We start from the raw sequence: 19,034 nt of genomic DNA on the forward strand, positions 1-19,034 counted from the left end.
AATATCCAAATTTTCAGCTTGATTGCACATTTTTATCTTCTCAGAATAGCACTAAATCAAGATGATCTTTGAGAACCACATCTTACTTCCCAAAGAGACAGAATAGATGTAACCAAAGAGAATCTCATTGCTAAAGACTGATACTCTTTTTGTCCCTTATACATTTATCATATTTTTTTACTAACAAATTATTCATTCTCAGACTGTTCTTTTGATAATGCATTGGTCCATTCTCTTAGACATGTGATTGCCATATGAATTCCCTAAAATGGTTTTCAGCATACCAGCAATGTAATCTATACAGTTCTAGTTATGTGATCTGCATATATGCACCCACAACCTCTACAACGAGGGTAAGTTAAAATCTAAGTTCATTATACGTATGTTAAGAATAGACAACTATTAGAAACTGTCATAGAAATTAGAAAATAAGTCGATCTCGCTTCTTAGGAGATTAAACTACTCTTTACTCTGAAAAATAATTTTCCCATTTAAAAAAGGTTTCTTTATTCAAGTGGTCAAAATGCTTCCTTCTGCTTAAACTCCCAGCAAAGAAAAAGTCACGTAAAAGACTGGGTTTTCAATATCCGCACTTGATGACCCCTCTTGAAGTGCTTGCTTCTTGCCCCAAACAAGACAAAAGCTAACAGGAGACCCAAAGCCTAGTGTGCTCAGTGAGCACACGCAGTAGCCAGCAGGCTGGGTGCAGCCTGGGTGCTGGGCCTCCCTGCACAGGGACCCTGCCAGGCTCCTGCCAGAAGAGGAATTTCAGCCCACACCTGGTTCTACAAAAAATGAAACTCCCTGTACAGTTTTGTTTCTGACATTACAGTTTCTCTATTCCAAATCAACTCTGCCACAAAGCCTTTTTTTAGAGCATATTCCAGGCCACAGGTGTGAAATAGATATTAGGGGCTGAGAACATGGGGTCCTTACTGGGTAAGCCCCAGAGCGTGCCTCTCGCAGCACAAGGGCTTCACGTGGGGATCCCCACCACCCGTCTGCCGCGACATCCCACTGGCACCTCTGCCTACCCCTCCCCACAGACGTCTCTGCCAGGTTTTCTCTGGGGAGTGATGTGCTGAGGACAGGAGCCACACAAGTTCACCAACAGCAAGAGAACAGGGAACATGCCGATCCTGATACACAGACATAAAAGCTGGTGTTTGAGAGAGAAAAAGAGTCGAGGCAAGGTGGAAAGCACACATGGCTCAGCTCCTAACCCTCCCCACCTCCCCACAAATAGTCCAGGGGTCCACAGAACCCAAGGAACCCGAGGAAAACCAGGAGAAGACCAAGGAAGCACTTATCCTTATCTATCTTTCTCTGAAAGGCTGCTGGAAGAAATGGGTGAACCATGGGGAGCAAACAACAGGAATCCAGGCATCAATCCAGAACCCAACAGATCATCTCCCCTTAGGAATCTGACACAGCCCAAGCAGGTCAAAGAGCACACAGGACTCTTAACAGACCTGAACCACCTGGCTGCCTTTCTCTCACCCTCCATTCCCACAGGTCAGCCAAACACTGGGCGACAAGAATCACTCCCTAAAACTGGAGTTCAGAAGGCAGGCAACTGGCCACAGAGTCATCAAGCTCGCTTTGGGAGATCAGAGAGAGTGGCCCACAGAGCCACATGGACAAGCAGGAACGGGAAGACTGTAGTGACCGCAGGACACCAACCAGGCGGGGCCTGGAGGTTAGGGGCCCCCTCCCTGCAGAGGGGGACTTAGGCCTGTCAGGCCCAGGAACCATGAGGCGCCCAGAGCCCCAAATCAGAAAGTCTGAGCCCAGGGCTCATAGGGAGAGATGCTGAGTCAGTCTGACCCTAAGAGAGCAGTGAAACCCCACCCACCCTGACGCTACCATCACCACCACTGCCGTCTTTTCTGAAAGAACCTGGTGGCAGGGCACGCAGGTGTTCTCATACCCCCGAGTCCCCAGATGAGCAGCACAGAAAGTGGTGGACTTGGGAGCCCTGCTTGGGGAGTGGAGAGCCTTTTCCTCACTCTACTTGAATAGAAGAGTGTAGGGCTTGGGGTGTGGATGATGCTATTTGTGTTGTGCCCTCGCAGTGAGGTCTGCTGTATTTTGCGTTAGGCTGCAGAAGGCAGACACACTTAGCACAGCTGGTTCCCAAGAGTGGCCAGTGTTGTGTGTGACCCCCCTGCCCAATGCTTCTACAAAAGTATTTGAGTCCTTCGGTCTCTATCATCAAATATTTCTCATGCCTTGGTGACAAGACAAAAATCCAGACACTTAGTACAACCTAGACATGTCAAATATACTAAAAAAAAGTGCTCTGATTTTTGCATTTATCAAATATCACATGATATTTTAAAAGAAAGTGTTTAGTGTATCTAAAAGAGTATGTACTATCTCTTTTTATTACACTTTCCACTCAAACATGTAAGAAATTTGTATAATGCTTATTTAAGGCCTATTTCTTTAATTCAAGGGCTTTAAGCTCTTTGAAGTGATGATGTGAAATAAATTCCAAATAGTATTATCACCATTAATTATTCTCATTATTACAATATAATCAGGCCTGCATGCTAGCTGAGTGTGACTATTTTTTAAATATGCTTATTAAAAAATCTATGTGGGGCTGGCCCCATGGCATAGTGGTTAAGTCCAGCATGCTCCACTTCGGCAGCCCAGGTTTGCAGGTTCAGATCTGGGGTACAGACCTACACCACTGTCTTGACATGAGTACAGCCATGTTTGGCCGCTCCATTGACCTACAGCCACCAGCACAAAAAGAAATATAAAAGCTGCTTTCTGTGTGGTGGGAACTGGCCTTTTCCTGGGAACTGGCCTTTCTCCCACGGAGAGAGTTGCAAGTTGTAACATTTCAAGGCTCTTGGAGCGTCGTAGCACGGGATGGACTGGCCATCTGTGCCGGGCTGAGACGATAACCAAAGAGAACAATGCACGTACACAACTACTGGGCCGGAATGTTAGCCAGGGGGCTCAGTGCACGTACGCCACTGATAACCATTTTGTACTTGGGAACACTAAATGCTTGCTCTGCAAACTCTGTAATTGCTTACTCTGAAAATTACTGATGGTATAAAAACTGCTGGAAACTGAGACCCGGTGAGAGTTCCACCTGTGGAAGGGACACCTTGCCCAGGACGTGTGATCCTTGCCCAGCCGCGTCGATTGACAGGGCTCTCCCGGCAGTGGGGCGTGGATGTTGTGAGTAACTGATTTGATGTGAAGTAATTGATTTGATATGAAGTAATTGATTTGATGTGTTCTCTTTTCGGTCAACCTGGTGTTTCTCTTTCCGGTTGATTTGTGTCATTTTCTCTTCAGCCAATGTGGGTGTTTTCCCTTTCCAGTCGGGCTGATGTTTTTTCCCTTCTAATACTTGACCTATCTAGATCTGTTTGCAGACTATCACCTTTACTATCCTCTATATAATAAAATATACCTTCGGTCCATTTGTTTGGAGTGGAAAGTGTCTTTTACGTCTCCAATCGAATCCCCGAACCTCTCGTAACAACCACTCATCAAACCATGCTGTAGCAGCGACCCACATACAAAATAGAGGAAGACTGGCACAGATATAAGCTCAGGGCTAATCTTCCTCAAGCAAAAGAAGAGGAAGATTGGCAACAGATGTTAGCTCAGAACAAATCTTCCTCACCCCCCAAAAAAACCTGTGATATTACTATTTAAAATGTAATAGTAATGCTTTTGCAAAAATCTCAATAGTCAATTCAGCTTAGACTTGGACTCACTCAAAGTAATATGTTCAATAACAACAATATTTCACCCTGTTTGGTCACCAGCCTCCAACATTAACTGGAAGAACCTGGAGCTTCCAGGAATAATAAGTAGGACTGCCATTAGCAAAGACTCTCCCACTATCTCATGTAATCCTCTCAAAAACACAAAGAATTTGGTACTTTGATCATGATATAAATTCAGAGAGGTTATAGGTGAAGTCCCTTCATTTCTCTTGGCTTCTAATGTGACTATAAGTACAAACCATCAAGATGACCAGATTGGAAAGATAAAGCAACCTCTCAATGAGTCAAGATGCTGCACTGAAAGGATATCTTTTGTCATTCAATTTGTGTTTTGGACCCACATCCACTCATTTCCCACCATATTTGCAGAAATCATCTGAAGTTTCTAAATCTTTTAGAACCCTCTTTTCATTCTGTGTTGACTATTTCATGGAATCAAGGATTGGAACACCCCGGTGAAGCAGGAACAAGGCTGCCAGAAGGCTCAGTCGCAAGGATGGGCGCCAATCCCTCGGAGCTGACCCTGGTACTCCCACAGGCGCTTGTAATCACATCTGTGTTCCACTCATATAACACTTAAATCCGTTGGAAGACTGATGATCTTAACCTCAGCCTATTTTCAGGCAAAAGCAGAGAAAGAGATTCAAGAACTCCAGAAGTATTTTTTGGTAAAAGCAGACGTGCCTTTGCAGGACAGAAGATGATTTGAGGTGACAAGGCTAGCGGACGGGAACTCATGGATCCAGATTCCCATTCCCTGCCCACCACTGAGAAATTCTGCTTTCACTGGTATGCCTCGTCTGATGCCATTAAAATACTGGCTATTTAGAGAATATACACATCGCTGAATTGGCTTCAAGCTGTACCACAGGTTAATTACTGCTTTGAGCTGGATTAAAGCCACAGCCTCAAATGGAAAAAGCATCAGCCTCCCATGGCCAATTTTATTGGCTGCTCCATCCATTTACAAGTTGACTGTATTTTGCTGCTGGAGTTAGAATTAACTTGCACCATTAATATAAAGTCCTTTTCCCTTTGGAAACCAGGTCAGCCTTTCTTCTGAAAATCCGTTCCACCAAACAAACCATTTCCAAACACATCTTTTGTACTGTATGTAGGACATTGCATCAGAAGCCAAAACGGGCTTTTAGAACCATGCGGTGACACAGAATGCATACGTCATATGATGGAAAGTTTAATGCTTTTAACTACCACACACCTCAGAAAAGAACACTGAGTGACTAAAACAAGCCATCTCTTTGCCTGTTTGCCACTCTAAATAACAACCTTAGATGGAAGCTACTCTTAAAATTTCCTTATGAAAGTAATCTCTCCTTTATCCTTTACTCTGAAGTGGACTTTTTGTTGAAACAAGTCTGAAATGAGAGCTAGCTTCTTTGGTGTTTCAATTGCCACATTTTAAAAAATCTGACAGAAGCACAGAAGCATCCCGAACAGAGCGTTTATGGACACATCAAGCAGTGAATTCTATGGTGGTACTTGCATCCTGCCATCATGGGAAGGCTAAAGGAGTTCAAAAACAAGTCATCCATTTCCAAACATCAAAATTCCCTTAGAGAGGCAAACCAAGTACACATCTCCCTCGACTTACAAAATTATGTCCCGATAAAGCCATCGTAAGTTCAAAATTTCGAAAGTGGAAAATGCATTTAAAATACACCTAACCTACCGAATATCATAGCCTAGCCTACCTTAAATGTGCTCAGAACACTTACACTAGCCTATAGTTGGGCGAAATCATCTAACACAAAGCCTATTTTATAATAAAGTATTGAATATCTCATGTAATTTATTGAATACTGTACTGAAAGTGAAAAGCGGAATGGTCGTATGGGTGTGGAATGGTTGTAAATGTATTGGTTGTTTACCCTCATGATTGTGCGGCTGACTGGGAGCTGTGGCTCGCAGCCGCTTTTCAGCATCACAGGAGAGTATCTTACCACATGCATATTGCTAGCCCAGGAAAAGATCAAAATTCAAAATTCAAGTGCCAGCCCCATGGCGTAGTAGTTAAGTTGGGCACGCTCCACTTTGGCAGCCCAGGTTTGTGGGTTCAGATCCCAGGTGCAGACCTACACCACTCGTCAGCCATGCTGTGGCAGTGACCCACATACAAAATAGAGGAAGACTGGCACAGATGTTAGCTAAGGGCTAATATTCCTCAAGCAAAAAAAAAAAGAGGAAGACTGGCAACAGATGTTAGCTTAGGGTGAATCTTCCTCAGCAAAAAAAAATAAGTAAAAATTCAAAGTACAGTTTCTACTGAGTGCATATTGCTTTCACACCATTGCAAAGTTGAAACATAAGTTAACTTATGAACTATCATAAGTCTGAGACCGTCTGTAATTGAACCTGACACCCAAAACAAAACCCAACTCAGAAAATCAAAGTTTGATTTGAAAATCAAAATTTGGCCCCTCCAGGGCTGAAGAGCATTTTCAAATTCTCTTGGAACAGGCCTAACAAGCCTAGAGGTTCTGAAGCTCCTTAAAGAAAGGTAGTTTGACAAGTGAAAATCACCTCTGCCCCTACAATAGTAAGAGGCAGACATCCCTGTTCTTGTGGAGTTGGGGGGACATGTTCTAACAACACACAGAATCCTTCTGCTAGGACCTGCATCATACAGAGCTATCCCCGCCCCATCCTGGGATCACTCACTGGAAAAGAAAGGACACTCTGAAGGCCAGAGACCTAGGTCCCAATCCTAGCACTGGGTGTCCTACAATATGCTTCTTAGCCACTCCAAGCCTCAGTCTTCCAATCTGTAAAATGGAGATAGAAATGCTCCCCTATCAAGGTTATTCTGGGGAGTACACGAAACCACACGTAGAGAGTTCCAGGGGTTGCTAGAAGTTCAGGGGACGGGGTAGGCTGTCACTACAAAGCGAGAACACCAGGTAGTGTTGGGGTGATGGAACTGTTCTATCACCTGTCCCTGGAATCTATACAAGGAACGGTATACCAAAAGAAAACATCAATTTCACTGCATGATAATTTTTAATTAAATTAAAAAGAGAAAGCCCCATGATCTGTTTCACAACTATTAGCTCAGCCATCCCCTCCCGCCTGCCATGCCCTTGAACCACCCTAATGGAAATCATCACTAGTCACACATGCTAAAAGAGAGTGTCTCTGCATTTCTAAACCAAGTCCATACTACTGGAGGGAACAGATAAAAACAAAAATAACTAAAATGCCCTCTTATCTACCTCTATACGGGAGAGTTAACACCAATTGATCATCACAAAACCCTGAAGGCTTCCTTATTTCTTCACATCATACACACAGAGGCCATTTTAAAAACAGATCAACCCTGGATATTTTGAACATCAGTGCCTCTAGTCCAAAGTCCACTTCCTTACACTAATGTGGGAGTCACCCACTTATCAGTGCAGACGCCGACTAACAAACAAAAAAGTTACTTAATATGTGAACAAGTGTTTCCAGGAGAACCGCACCCCTCTTCACTTCCTGCCCTAGATATTGAAATAGTGATTGTGGCAGAATTGTTAGAGATAGCACAAATCATAAGAAAAAATTTCCTTCTTCCTTCAACAAACTAGGTTTCCATTCTGTTTCCAGGCAGTAGAAAAGTGCATTGACTATTTTCTGCTTCTTGGGTTTCTGGCCTCCTATCAACCAAGATTAAAAAAATAAGTCCAGCTGGGTCTACATTTATGAAGGACAATTTAGACTAATGTGAAAACAGCTGCCAGGTGCTTTTATGTGGAGCAGAGGGTTATCTGCTATGAATTCAGCTGTTTGCTTTCTTGGGAAATGGAACATCTTGTCAGAAGAGATAAGATAGGTTCTTAGTTAACTGAGCCTCACTGGGCCCACATCTACCAGGATACATCTGGATGAAAACCCTTTCTGCCCATTTCTTAAGCTCTTTTCCACCTATCTACGCATAAAGAATCCTTAAACTAGCAATATTTGCACATACCCAGGCATATCTTAAATATCTGCCACCCAAAGCAAGAGGGTTATTTTAAGTTTGGGCCACATTTAGTTATAAATACTTTTTCATAAGGAATTTTGAAATTCTAAGGTAAGACTCTAAGAGGTCACGGTAATGGAAACCTTTCTTAATAAGACCATGTATAATGACGGCTCAGCTGACCCCATCTCTCCTTCGTACTTCACCCCTCTTCCTCACCTCATATTCCTAACTTTGAAAAACCCAAAGAAAATTGGGTGAATAACTGCATTCACAAATCAGGTAATACAGCATGTAAAAACTAGAACAAAATAAACCCAGAATGCAGAAATTATTATCATGTAAAAGAATCAATCATTGCGGGCCGGCCCCGTGGCTTGGTGGTTAAGTGCGCGTGCTCCGATGCTGGCGGCCCGGGTTCGGATCCCGGGCGCGCACCGAGGCACCACTTCTCCGTCCATCCTGAGGCTGAGTCCCACATACAGCAACTAGAAGGATGTGCAGCTATGACATACGACTATCTACTGGGGCTTTGGGGGAAAAAATAAATAAATAAAATCTTAAAAAAAAAAAAGAATCAATCATTGCTACAGAGTTCATCAAAACATATGCCCTGGGGTGAAGAGCTTTGAGTCATATCTCAGCCTGAGCTGCAGATTCACTGTGCTGCTACTGCCCATCTTCACAGAATCCAGGGACCCAACCAGCCTGCACATTTCATGGTGTATAAAAATTCCTGGCTCATGTGCTGCAACGGGCCCAACATCATCACGGAGGAAAGTAGAAAGCAGACAACTACAAATTTAGCATACCCCCTATACCTGCTCAGTGGGCACCACTGATGACAATCTTGGTAACCAGGCGCAAAAACAGCTGAGACGCACAGCTAAGCTTAGCACAGAGAGGAAGCCATCTAAAAACCTCTTTTATTCCCCGCACATTCCTCCCAAGTCTGCCACATTTAACTGCCATCTCTGGACACAAGAGAGAGCCACGCCACAATTCCACCCAATGCATCTGGTCTCATGGGTGAGCCCATTGTCTGGCACCCGCCTTTCCCGGAAGCCCGGGGTTTTCCATGCGTCCCAATCCTTCTGCACGGGGACATCAGCACCTGAGGCTGAAAGAGTCAGAGCAGAAGAGGGGGGAGACAACAGGCAGAGAAGGGCTCACAGCCGAGAGAAGGCATCAGGGCTCTGGCTCTGGGGGAGGCGCAGGCCGCTCATTACCACACAACCAACAGAATCAAAGGCTCTGGACCCTAAGAAGCAAAGATGGATTTGTGCTTTTAAGGCAGAAAGGGTGCTTTGATTTCAAAATTTACAATCACGCCATCTAGTCCCCAAAGCCTACTCCTGCTCCTGGCTGCTCTCTCCTTCCCAGCTCCGTGTGGGGGCTTAATGTGAATGAAAAATATGTGTGGGCAAAAGGGAAGGGGGTCGGGGTGGAAACAAACAGTTGTCTTCAAAGCCAGGTACCTTGGTTAGGTTTGACTTTGGATTCTCCAAGCAAAATTTGCATGAAAGGTTGACTCTGTCCTTTGGCAAGTGAAATTCGTATTTCTTTAGCAAAAGGAGGAAAGTCTTTGATATGACAGCCCTGATAAACACGGGGGCTGCCTGAGCAGGTTTACAAACTGGCCTTCCTGTAACTTAAGAATGGCTTAAATTCAAAGGGCTTAGATTCAAATCAGACTTACAGAAAAAGCACTGAGCACCTAACAAAAGGGCATCCTGAAACTACAGAGAAAGGCAGAAGGAAGGAGCAAAGAAAAATCCAAAGATGAAAGTATATGAAGAGAAGAAAACTGCTCAACTGTTATGGACAATGCTGCCTGACGCAGTAATGGTATTGTGGCTATAAGCAAAAATTTGAATCATATCACTGAAGGGGGGGTGCCACATTCCTGCCCCATTCACCTCTGACAATAATGTCACAGATAATGGCACACTACGTGCCATAAGGGAGCCTTTGCACCAGAAAGACAAAGGCAGAATGGGTGGTGCAAGAAGCTCAAGTGATCAGGGGGAAAGCGTGCCCTCAAAGAAAGGAGAGGGGGGACATCCACTGCCATTGGGATGCTGCCAACGGCTACTGTGAAAATAAGATGGTGTCATGGAATGTGGCTCAAAGCAATGAGAATAAACTCAGATATGGCAGTTTGGTTGACCCAGGGTTTCATCAAGAGCTCTTTCACCACCTAAATGCGAAGAGGCCCCTAGCTCAAGGCATTCTGTACAGAAAGAAGTGATCTTAGGTCTTAGTAACATTTGATGCTTCATTCTAAGCTACGACTTGATGATGCAAGCAAAGAACAAATACTCAGATCTCCTGGAAACGTGTGTGTTATGTACGCCTCAATCTGAGGTTGTGTTAAGAGCTAAATAAGTAGACTACAAGAGACGTGGCTGAGGCCAGATCTAAGATCTCTAGGTGCATCTTTCATTGTGCATCATTATTTGGAACAATGTAGTTGGTGTGACCATTATCAAACAAGAACCAGATGGCTGAGAAAGAAAAATGGCAGCAGATGCCCCTCATGGGTGACCATGGTTCTGCTTGTACTTTCTGGAGACTGCTTATATGAATTCTGAGGATATGGCAGCAGCACTCTGGGTGAGGACGTTGCAGGGATACGAGGCTGGGTGGACAAGGATATAGGGAGCTTATTAAGGTAGGCAAGGCTACATGCTGTCCCAGGTTGGGTCCCAAAATGGGAAGAGCACACATCTCACATCTGGATACAGCACCAGACAACTTCCAATCACAGGGGGAATGTAGCAGGTTAAACCTATCACCTGGAGTCCTCGAGACAGTTCTAATGATGTCTGGGCCCCTAATGTTGTCCCACATAAAGACTGTGTCCAGGAGGCTCCCTCAGGGCACAGAGGGAACAAAAGGGGAACAAGGCATATCTTTTCAACGATATGATTCAACTGTGCTTGTAGCCAAAATACCATTGCTGCATCAGGCAGCTTTGTTCAAGATAGTTTAGTGATTTTCTTCTCTTCGTATACTTCCTTCTTTGAGTTTTCCTTAGCTCAATCCGTCAGCCACCTCCTCCTTCCTTTCTCTGTGATTTCAGCAAAATGCTATAAACTGGGGCGGGCCCGGTCGTGCAGTGGTTAAGTTGGCGCGCTCCGCTTCGGCGGCCGGGAGTTCGCAGGTTAAGATCCCAGGCAAGGACCTATGCACCACTTATCAAGCCATGCTGTGGCAGCGTCCCATATAAAGTAGAGGAAGATGGGCACGGATGTTAGCCCAGGGCCAATCTTCCTCAGCAAAAAAAGAGAAAGATTGGCAACAGATGTTAGCTCAGGGCTAATCCTCCTCAAAAAACAAAACAAAATAAAAATGCTATAAACTGGCAATTATAATGGAAAGAGAGTAGTCAAGGACCAATCTCCTGCTCATCCTATAGAAGCTGCCTTCTCTAGAACACAGAGTGGCTGACCAGCTGATCTGAGTTCTCCCTGACCTATGTGTATGTGGAAGGTGGTGTCTGGCCAGCTAAGCAAACAGCTCTCATATGAGGTGATAGGCCAGTTCAAGAGAGACGAAGGAATGAGCACAGCCCAGCAAAAGAGAACTGGTGCACAGCTCAGCCTTCATAGCTGGTTTGGAGCAAGGTCCTGAAGGTCAAGGCAGAGTGAGCAAGGCCCCCAAGCCTCCCTAAGCGGGCTCACCAAACAAGGATGATCTGTGTGTGGAGTGGGCCTCAGGGCACACAGTAACTCTGACAACAGCACCCCAGGATATGGGGTACAGAACACACCATTCTAGCCCAGGACTCACCACTCTACCCCTGGACTCCACCCCAGCAAGCAAGGTGATCCCTTCCAATCACCAGCTCTTGCTCTAACTGCCACGCTGTGCCACGCGGCCCACCAGGCCAGGGAGTGTGTGAGGAGACAAAGAAAGCAAGGGAGAAATTTGGGGCAACTGGCCCACATTACCCAGGAATCTGGGGAGACTGTCCACATACCTCTCCTTGCAGTTTCTGTTTGGGACTGGGAAGGTGAAACACCACTGGAGATCAGAAGGGCAAGCCCAGGACAGGAGGGGCTAAGCTGAGTCTCCTCTCCACCAACATGGATCTATATTTGCACTCACTTTTAACACCTATTGTTCTAATCTATTACGCTTAGTAATCCTGGCCTTGAAGCTTCCAACATGAGCTTTAGGGTAAATCTCCTTAACAAATAAGATTAGAGAGGAGAGAGGTACCTGGCAGACAGATGTTTCCTAGGTTAACATTTACAAGGCCGTCTCAGAAGAAAGCTAACTCTGGGCTCACTCCCTGTCAGGAACACTTCCCCTACCCTCTTCCTTCCACTTCTGTCAGAAGAAAATGTCTGTCCAATTATAAGGATGCTGGCAGAAGAGTCCACGTGGTGAAGACGCAGGTAGGCGGCTGAGGCAGGGGAGGATCCGCGCGGGGCCGCGAGGGGCCAAGGCCCGAGGGAGAGGGAAGGACCCACAGCTGTGCGTGTCCCCTCTCAGTCCCCCCAGGGCACGCGGGCGGGTCCTGTCCAAGCGGGTGGCCTCCCCGCCCGCGGCGCACGCGGCACGAACACGCAGGAGGCGCACCCATGCCGGTCGCCAAGGGCGCTGGCAATCCCCACCGCCGAGGCGGCAGGGGCTGAGGCCGCGCATCTGGGAACACCGAGCGACCAGGCAGGGGGCCTCGCGGGGAGGGGACCCCGAGAAAGGGGGGACGGGGGGCCACTAAGGGAGGAAACTGAGGCAGGGCGCGAGTCCTGCTCAGCATCGCGGGTGAAGAAAGGGAGGCGCCCCGGGCCGAGGGGGGATTCGGTGAACCCCCTCTCACCTCTAGTGAGCCCCCCTCCCCCTCCTCTGTCACTCTCTCAGGCGCCCCTCCCCCCGCCCCCTCATTCACTCAGGCGCCCCTCCCCCCGTTCCCCTCACTCACTCAGGCACCCCCTGCCCCCGCCCCCCTCACTCAGGCGTCCCCTCCCCCCCGCCCCCTCACTCAGGCACCCCCTGTCCCCGTTCCCCTCATTCACTCAGGTAGCCCGCCCCCCATGCACGCGCCCCTCCCCCACCCCTCTCATTCATCAGGCGCCCCTCCCCCCGTTCCCCTCATTCTCTCAGGCGCCCCTCCCCCCGCCCCCTCACTCACTCAGGCGCCCCTCCCCCTGTTCCCCTCATTCCCTCCGGCGCCCCCTCTCTCGGTTCCCCTCATTCACATAGACGCTTCCTCCCCCCGCCCCCCGCCCTGTGACCCCCGCCTCACTCACCGAGAAGCCCCGGGAGCGGCCGGGCGCGGGGCGCGGGGGCGGCGGGCGGGCCGCGCGGCAGCAACAGCAGCAGCAGCAGCAGCGGGAGCGCGAGCAGGGGCCCCATGTCCGCGGGCGGGCGGGCGGCCGGCCGGCGCTCAGTCCATGGCGGCGACTCCTCCCTGCGCGCCCGGCGCCGCCGCGGCTTCAGCACCGGACAGCGCCGCCGGCCACGCCCCCAACGCGCGCCCGCCCGCCGGCCACGCCCCGGTCACGCCCCCGATGCGCCAGGGTACACCCCCGACGTGCGTTCGCCCGCCGGCCACGCCCCCGGACGTCCACAGGCCCGGCCGCGCCCCGCCCCCCCACGCGCCTGGCGCTCTGACCTCTTCGTCTTGGTCGGCGGTGCCCGCCCCGGGGTTCTCAGGGGTCCTTGGGGTCCCGGGGGCTGCATAATCCCGCCCGCAGATGCCCGTGGCCTGCGACGGAAAGGCCCGAACCATCTCTGCTCGGTTGGGCAGGTTACCACCGCCCTGTGACACGCGGTGTCCACGACCGCGCGGGGCTGGCGGGCGCTTCAAGTGTGGACGGTGCGGCCAAGGAACCAATGCCTGCTCTCACTTAGCATTATTTCATTTAACTGTAAATGACCATACGTGTCTGCCCCCGCAGGTGTAGACCCGAGTCTAAGCTCACCTGAAGCGCAGGCAGTGTTGCGGCCACTGGAAAGGGGACGCAGGAAAAGCTATGCGGAGTCTGGGGGTGTGGGGTCTTCAACCTGGAAAGAAGGGGGCCTGTGGGAGCCTAACCTGGAGGATCAACCGGACTAGGGTCTGGAGCCGTGGAAGCCCCTCCTGAGCTCTGAGCTCCTGTGAGCGGGTCAGGATTCCACAGTGGGGACAAGGCCTTGAGGTGGGGTATGCCTGGGGTCCTTGCGTCCTCCCTGTAGCGGGCCTTCCGCTGGCCACTGTCCAAGCGTCCAGAGAGGGCCGCTGAGGACCTGTGTACCTGCCCGAAGACTTCCACTTCTAAAGGCGCGGCTGTGAGGGTCCTGGGGGAGCGGACATCAGAGAGGGTTCTGTGTGTGTGTGTGTGTCTCAGAGGGAAACGTGGTGTGTGTGTTGTGAGTGAATGTGTGTATGAGGATGTAGAGAGTGGTTATATTATGCAACTGTGTTTGAGTGTCCCTCACGTCCTATCCCAGGCCTATCTCCTCCCTCATTGTCTTCATTGTCACCTCTTGTGGCCCTGCCTGGGCACCCCAGTCCCGCAATCTGTGCCCCAGTACCCCTCCTGTGTGCCCCAATACCCCACTGCTTCAGCGTTGCCAGTGGCCTGAGCCTCCTCTGACCCCTGTGGGTCCCACTTGCCCAAGATCAGCTCTCATTCCCGCTCCTGCCCATCCCTGTGGTTTCTCCCTACTGTCTGGCCCTCCTCAGCCAGCCTTCCCACAGCGTGTGTGTGCCCCTTACCACTCCCGACAGGCTGGCCTATGCAGACTTTGGGGTTAGGAGTGATGGTGAGGGAGTTGCAGCTCACCCCAGCCCATCTACAATTGGAATTGAATATTGGGTCTGACTGTCCCACAGTAGCCCCATTGCTGGTGCCCTGCATCCCCAGACAGGCACTGCCCTCACTGCAGGGTCCCTCCCTCTCCCCACCTGCTCAACACCCTCTGTCTGTCCCTGTGCCCAAGAGAGCATTCCTCCTTCTCTATCTTGCCTGGCCTAGCAAGCAGGTAAGCAGGGGGTCTTATCTTTGACCCAAAGGCCTAGGCGACCGCCCCCCAGAGAAAGTGCCTGTCCACCCAGGCCCCTCCTCAGAACTTAACAGCAGCGATCATCGCCACACAGTGACATTTCCTCCTCTTGCTACACGTACAAATTGGCTGTTTGTAACCTACAAATCCCACAAAGAGTAGCCCATCAGTTGGGGAAAAGGATGGTAAAGGGGCTTTTCAGTAGACTTGGGTTTCTTTATTCATCGTGTTATTCTTAGTAGCCTGACTCCAGGTTAGCACTGCGCTGCTGACACCTCAAAGCAAGTGAGACTCCTTGAGTAGAATTCATCAATGAGATGATTCATTTTCAGACGCCGAGAAAGGCTACAAGACAGTCATTCCTCTGCTTGATTACACCACCCGGCAAACCACAATGTGAGCACCCAGGGCTTACCCCAAATGTGGGCTTAGAGTATGAGAGACCTACCTCAGCGAAGGTGGGAGGCTGAATGGGGAGGGGACATCGGCAGTTGGCTTGGACAGGTGTGTCTATCCTCAGAGGTCTGGAGAGCCTTCTACTGGTGGTAAGGCTCAATAGGAAACAATAGGAACAAAAGGAAAAAAAAAGAAAGAAAATAAGATCAAGATGGGCTGAAAGGTAAAGCTCGTTAATGCCAGGTCCCCGGGAGGTGATTCAGAAGCATGAGGGCAGGACATGTAACTCTGTTGAATGACATCACTTTGTGATGCAGAAGGATCTGTTACCAAATACCTAACTCCGTGTCTCAGGCCGGCCCCATGGCTTAGCGGTTAAGTGCGTGCGCTCCACCGCTGGCAGCCCAGGTTCGGATCCCCGGGTGCGCACCGACGCACCGCTTCTCCGGCTGTGCTGAGGCCGTGTCCCACATACAGCAACTAGAAGGATGTGCAGCTATGACATACAACTATCTACTGGGGCTTTGGGGAAAAAAATAAATAAATAAATAAAATCACTAACTCCGTTTCTCTGTTGTGGATGAGGGTCTACATAATCAAATACCTGCCCAAATGAGAGGCACTACATTCATGCTGCAGAGGGAGCCAGCTTTCCAAGGACCAAAAAGCCTATCCCTGCCTACAACGAGTTGGAGGCTATTGGGGCCCCAACACTGGTAAAATCCGTTGGCATTTACAGTGGACGTTTACAGGACATTTACAGTTGTGAAAGACCTGGAGGAGCTTAGGGCCCCTCCTGAGCCTGCATCCTGGAGGACCATTTACTTTTGGGGGTGTGGTGTCTCCTGTTCCTTGGCATTGTTAAACAGGTCTTGCAGGAAAGGCCTGGGATTGTTTGTTCTTTCATTATTTGACTGGCTGCTACTCCTAGTGGTTTCCTGAACCAGGTCCTGCTTCACGCCAACTGCCCCAACTTCAGGATTCTGACAGTGTCAAAGCAAAGTTGGAGGGGAAACGCCCCAAGAAAGGGAAACTGGAAAACCAGAAGCACAGGAGGGATTGCGAGATGATAGTAACAAAGGCACTGAGAAGCAGCACAAAATCCACCAGATGGTGCAGGAAAGAGGGAGGATGGCGCTGCCCAATCCTTCTGGTCTCGGCACCGAATCTGACCAGAGCAGACCAGTCCTGGGCTCCACTTCACAAGCCACAAAACCTTAACTCTGCCGAAATGACAGGAAGTTAAAGGCAGGGAATGGAGAATGTGCAAGGAAGGACAGAAGGAAGGAAAGAAAGAAGGAAGGAAGGAAGGAAGATCTTATTTAGGAAGAACAGGGCTGGGTTCCAGAACTAAATCTGAGGTAGCCCAGATTTCTGATCTGGAAGAAGGCTGTGCATGGCTCTTTCTGGAATGCTGGCCAGGTAGATCACCACAATAGGAATTCCCAATGCTTGACTCTGATACACGAGGTGTGCACATGTGTGCATGTATGTGCACGTGTGTGCATATGTACATGGATGTTTGCATCTGTGCGTGTGTACGTGTATTGTGCGTGTGACTGCACATATGTATGTGCACATGTGGATGTATGCATGTGTATGCACTTGTACATGTGTACTTGGTGTGCTGTGTGCACGCACCTGCATGTGTGTATAAGAACAAGATTAAATGCTGTACAAGGCACACATATACATGCATCTGTCCACTATGTGTACAGCATTCAAACACTCAAAACATGCACTTAATCCCTAAGCCCTTTAGGTGGAGGGTGTCCCCTACATGTATTTATGCTTTGTGCCTTTCTACTTATAAAATTATTCAATCCATTATTTATTTAATCCATTATTGTCTCATTTGCTAATATTTATGATATACACCCATAGTGTGCCAGGGGCTGTATGTGATGCAAATCTTACAGTTCACAGTAAAAACATATTTGCAGTCATCTCTCAAGGAATGACTCTTCTAAGGAGATTTTCAAGGTCAAACACAGCCTTTGAGCTGGGCTCCCTTCAAGGGCCTCCTGTCCACCTGAGGTGAATAGAGTGGAACTCCCAGGGAGGACCCAGGGGCTTGGAGTCAGAAGGTCAGGGCTCAAATCCCAGCATCCCATGTGCACCAGCTCTGTGGCCTTGAATGTTGCTGAGTGTGAGAGATCAAACTATTGGCTAACCTGATGGTTTTGACCATATCAGTGCTCTAGATTATATCAGAGTTGACCAAAATAACTGTGACATCTAATTAGGACCAGAAAGTATTTAAAATGGGACAACTAGGCCTCCAGTTCTCTGTTAAAAAAAAAAAAAAAAAAAAAAAAACAGGGAGACTGGCCCCATGGCGTGTGTAGTGGTTAAGTTTGGCATGCTCTGCTTCAATGGTCCAGGTTTGTGGGTTTGGATCCTGGGCGTGGACCTACACCATTCATGGGCAGCTGTGCTGTGGCGGTGTCCCACGTACAAAATAGAGGAAGACTGGCACAGATGTTAGCTAAGGGCTAATCTTCCTCAAGCAAAGAAAGAAGAGGATTTGCAATGGATGTTAGCTCAGGGCCAATCTTCCTCAGCAAAAAAAAAACAAACCAAAAACCACCACAGCTGTGGGAGATTCAGTGGGATGGTGAGCGTGAGAGCCAGGGAGAAGGGCTCAGTCACGAATCCCCCAGGCTTTCACCACGTCAACAGCACCAAATGTGTCCTCCTATTCTCCTCCTTCAGGTGGAAGGCTAGGATGTCCAGTGTGCTAGGTTGGACATGCTCATTGAGTTTCCACTTGATCAGAAACAGCTTTCTAAAGGAGAGATTGAGGGGAGCTTCTAGGGCGTGCAGAGAGGCGCCCATGTGAGCAAAGGTGCCTGAACATGTGCTAACAAACATCCTCAAATTACTGATTTTAGACAGTTTGGCCCTTGCTAAATGGCATAATAGTCTGGTCAACTATAATGAAACTTGAATTATTGACTAAAACAGTCAAAACTGCCAGATTGGCCATTTTTAATTGGCTATTTTTTATCATTTAAACACAGCCTGGGTGTCTATTTGAACGGGGAACCCAGGTGTGAGACATCTGATGGTCTAGTTCCATCCGTGAGGGAAAGCAGCCTGCCAGACCCCAAGGAGAGGGGCCTCCTGAGTCGGCCTGTGGGCTGCCAGCCTGTGACGTTCACTCAGCCCCATCTACAGGGCTGGGAGTGAGCCATTCCCACCTCCACTGCTGCAGAGACAGGTGACCTGCAAGGCTGCCCACCACTCAGCGCTGGCACGGCACCAGGAACTGACCTGCCACTCCTTGAGGTCTCGTCCCGAGTGGATCGTGCCTCCCCTGCCCTCTGAAGCACACCTCCCTGACCCCCAGAGAGTGACAGTTCTGTCCAGCGCTCACCCAATATTGCTCCTGGACCCCAAAGCTCAGAAGAATTGGGCTGAGCATGTTGGGTGCTGTGTCATCAACACTTTGCCAGTGAGCAGACAATGAGAGTGGGCTGACCCTGGGTGGTGTGGAGCTGGTGGTGTCTGCACAGCACTGTTCCTTTACAGTCAAGAGCACTCCAGCTTATCTTTGTGAGATTTCTCCCCCTGAACACGTGTCCATCAGGATATGCCACCAGGTAAAGGCTTGGGCTTGAACGAGGCCAGGCAGATGCTCTGTCCTGGATTGTGGGTCACAGCAGAGTGACACAGGCTGGAAATGGTCAAAGCTGACCTCTGGGCATTGCCTGTGGCTCTTGGGGCCAGCTGCCATCCCCAGCCTGCATCTGTGTCTTCCTTGGCTCTGCGAGCTCCCTGCCTCCCACACAGTCCTTTGCTTCGTCTGACAGTCTTGCTGGCCTGTGTAGGTCACCTGACCTCAGATTCCTTATTACTAATAAACAGTCATCAGCAGTTAATAATGAGAGAAATGCCTAACTTTATAAAGCACT

The 19,034-nt window shown here is 48.9% G+C and overlaps 1 protein-coding gene across 1 annotated transcript in view; it reads right to left on the reverse strand.

The window, feature by feature from the left end:
• PTPRN2 (protein tyrosine phosphatase receptor type N2) overlaps nt 1-13,089 on the reverse strand; it is a 911,136-nt gene extending 898,047 nt beyond the window's left edge. The window contains exon 1 of the mRNA XM_058535313.1: nt 12,984-13,089. Within this exon, the coding sequence (XP_058391296.1) occupies nt 12,984-13,089 (106 nt within the window). The remainder of the gene's footprint in view (nt 1-12,983) is intronic.
• Between the last annotated feature and the right edge of the window lie 5,945 nt (nt 13,090-19,034).

The sequence above is a fragment of the Diceros bicornis genome, chromosome 3, assembly GCF_020826845.1.
Source record: "Diceros bicornis minor isolate mBicDic1 chromosome 3, mDicBic1.mat.cur, whole genome shotgun sequence".
NCBI classification, from domain to species: domain Eukaryota; kingdom Metazoa; phylum Chordata; class Mammalia; order Perissodactyla; family Rhinocerotidae; genus Diceros; species Diceros bicornis.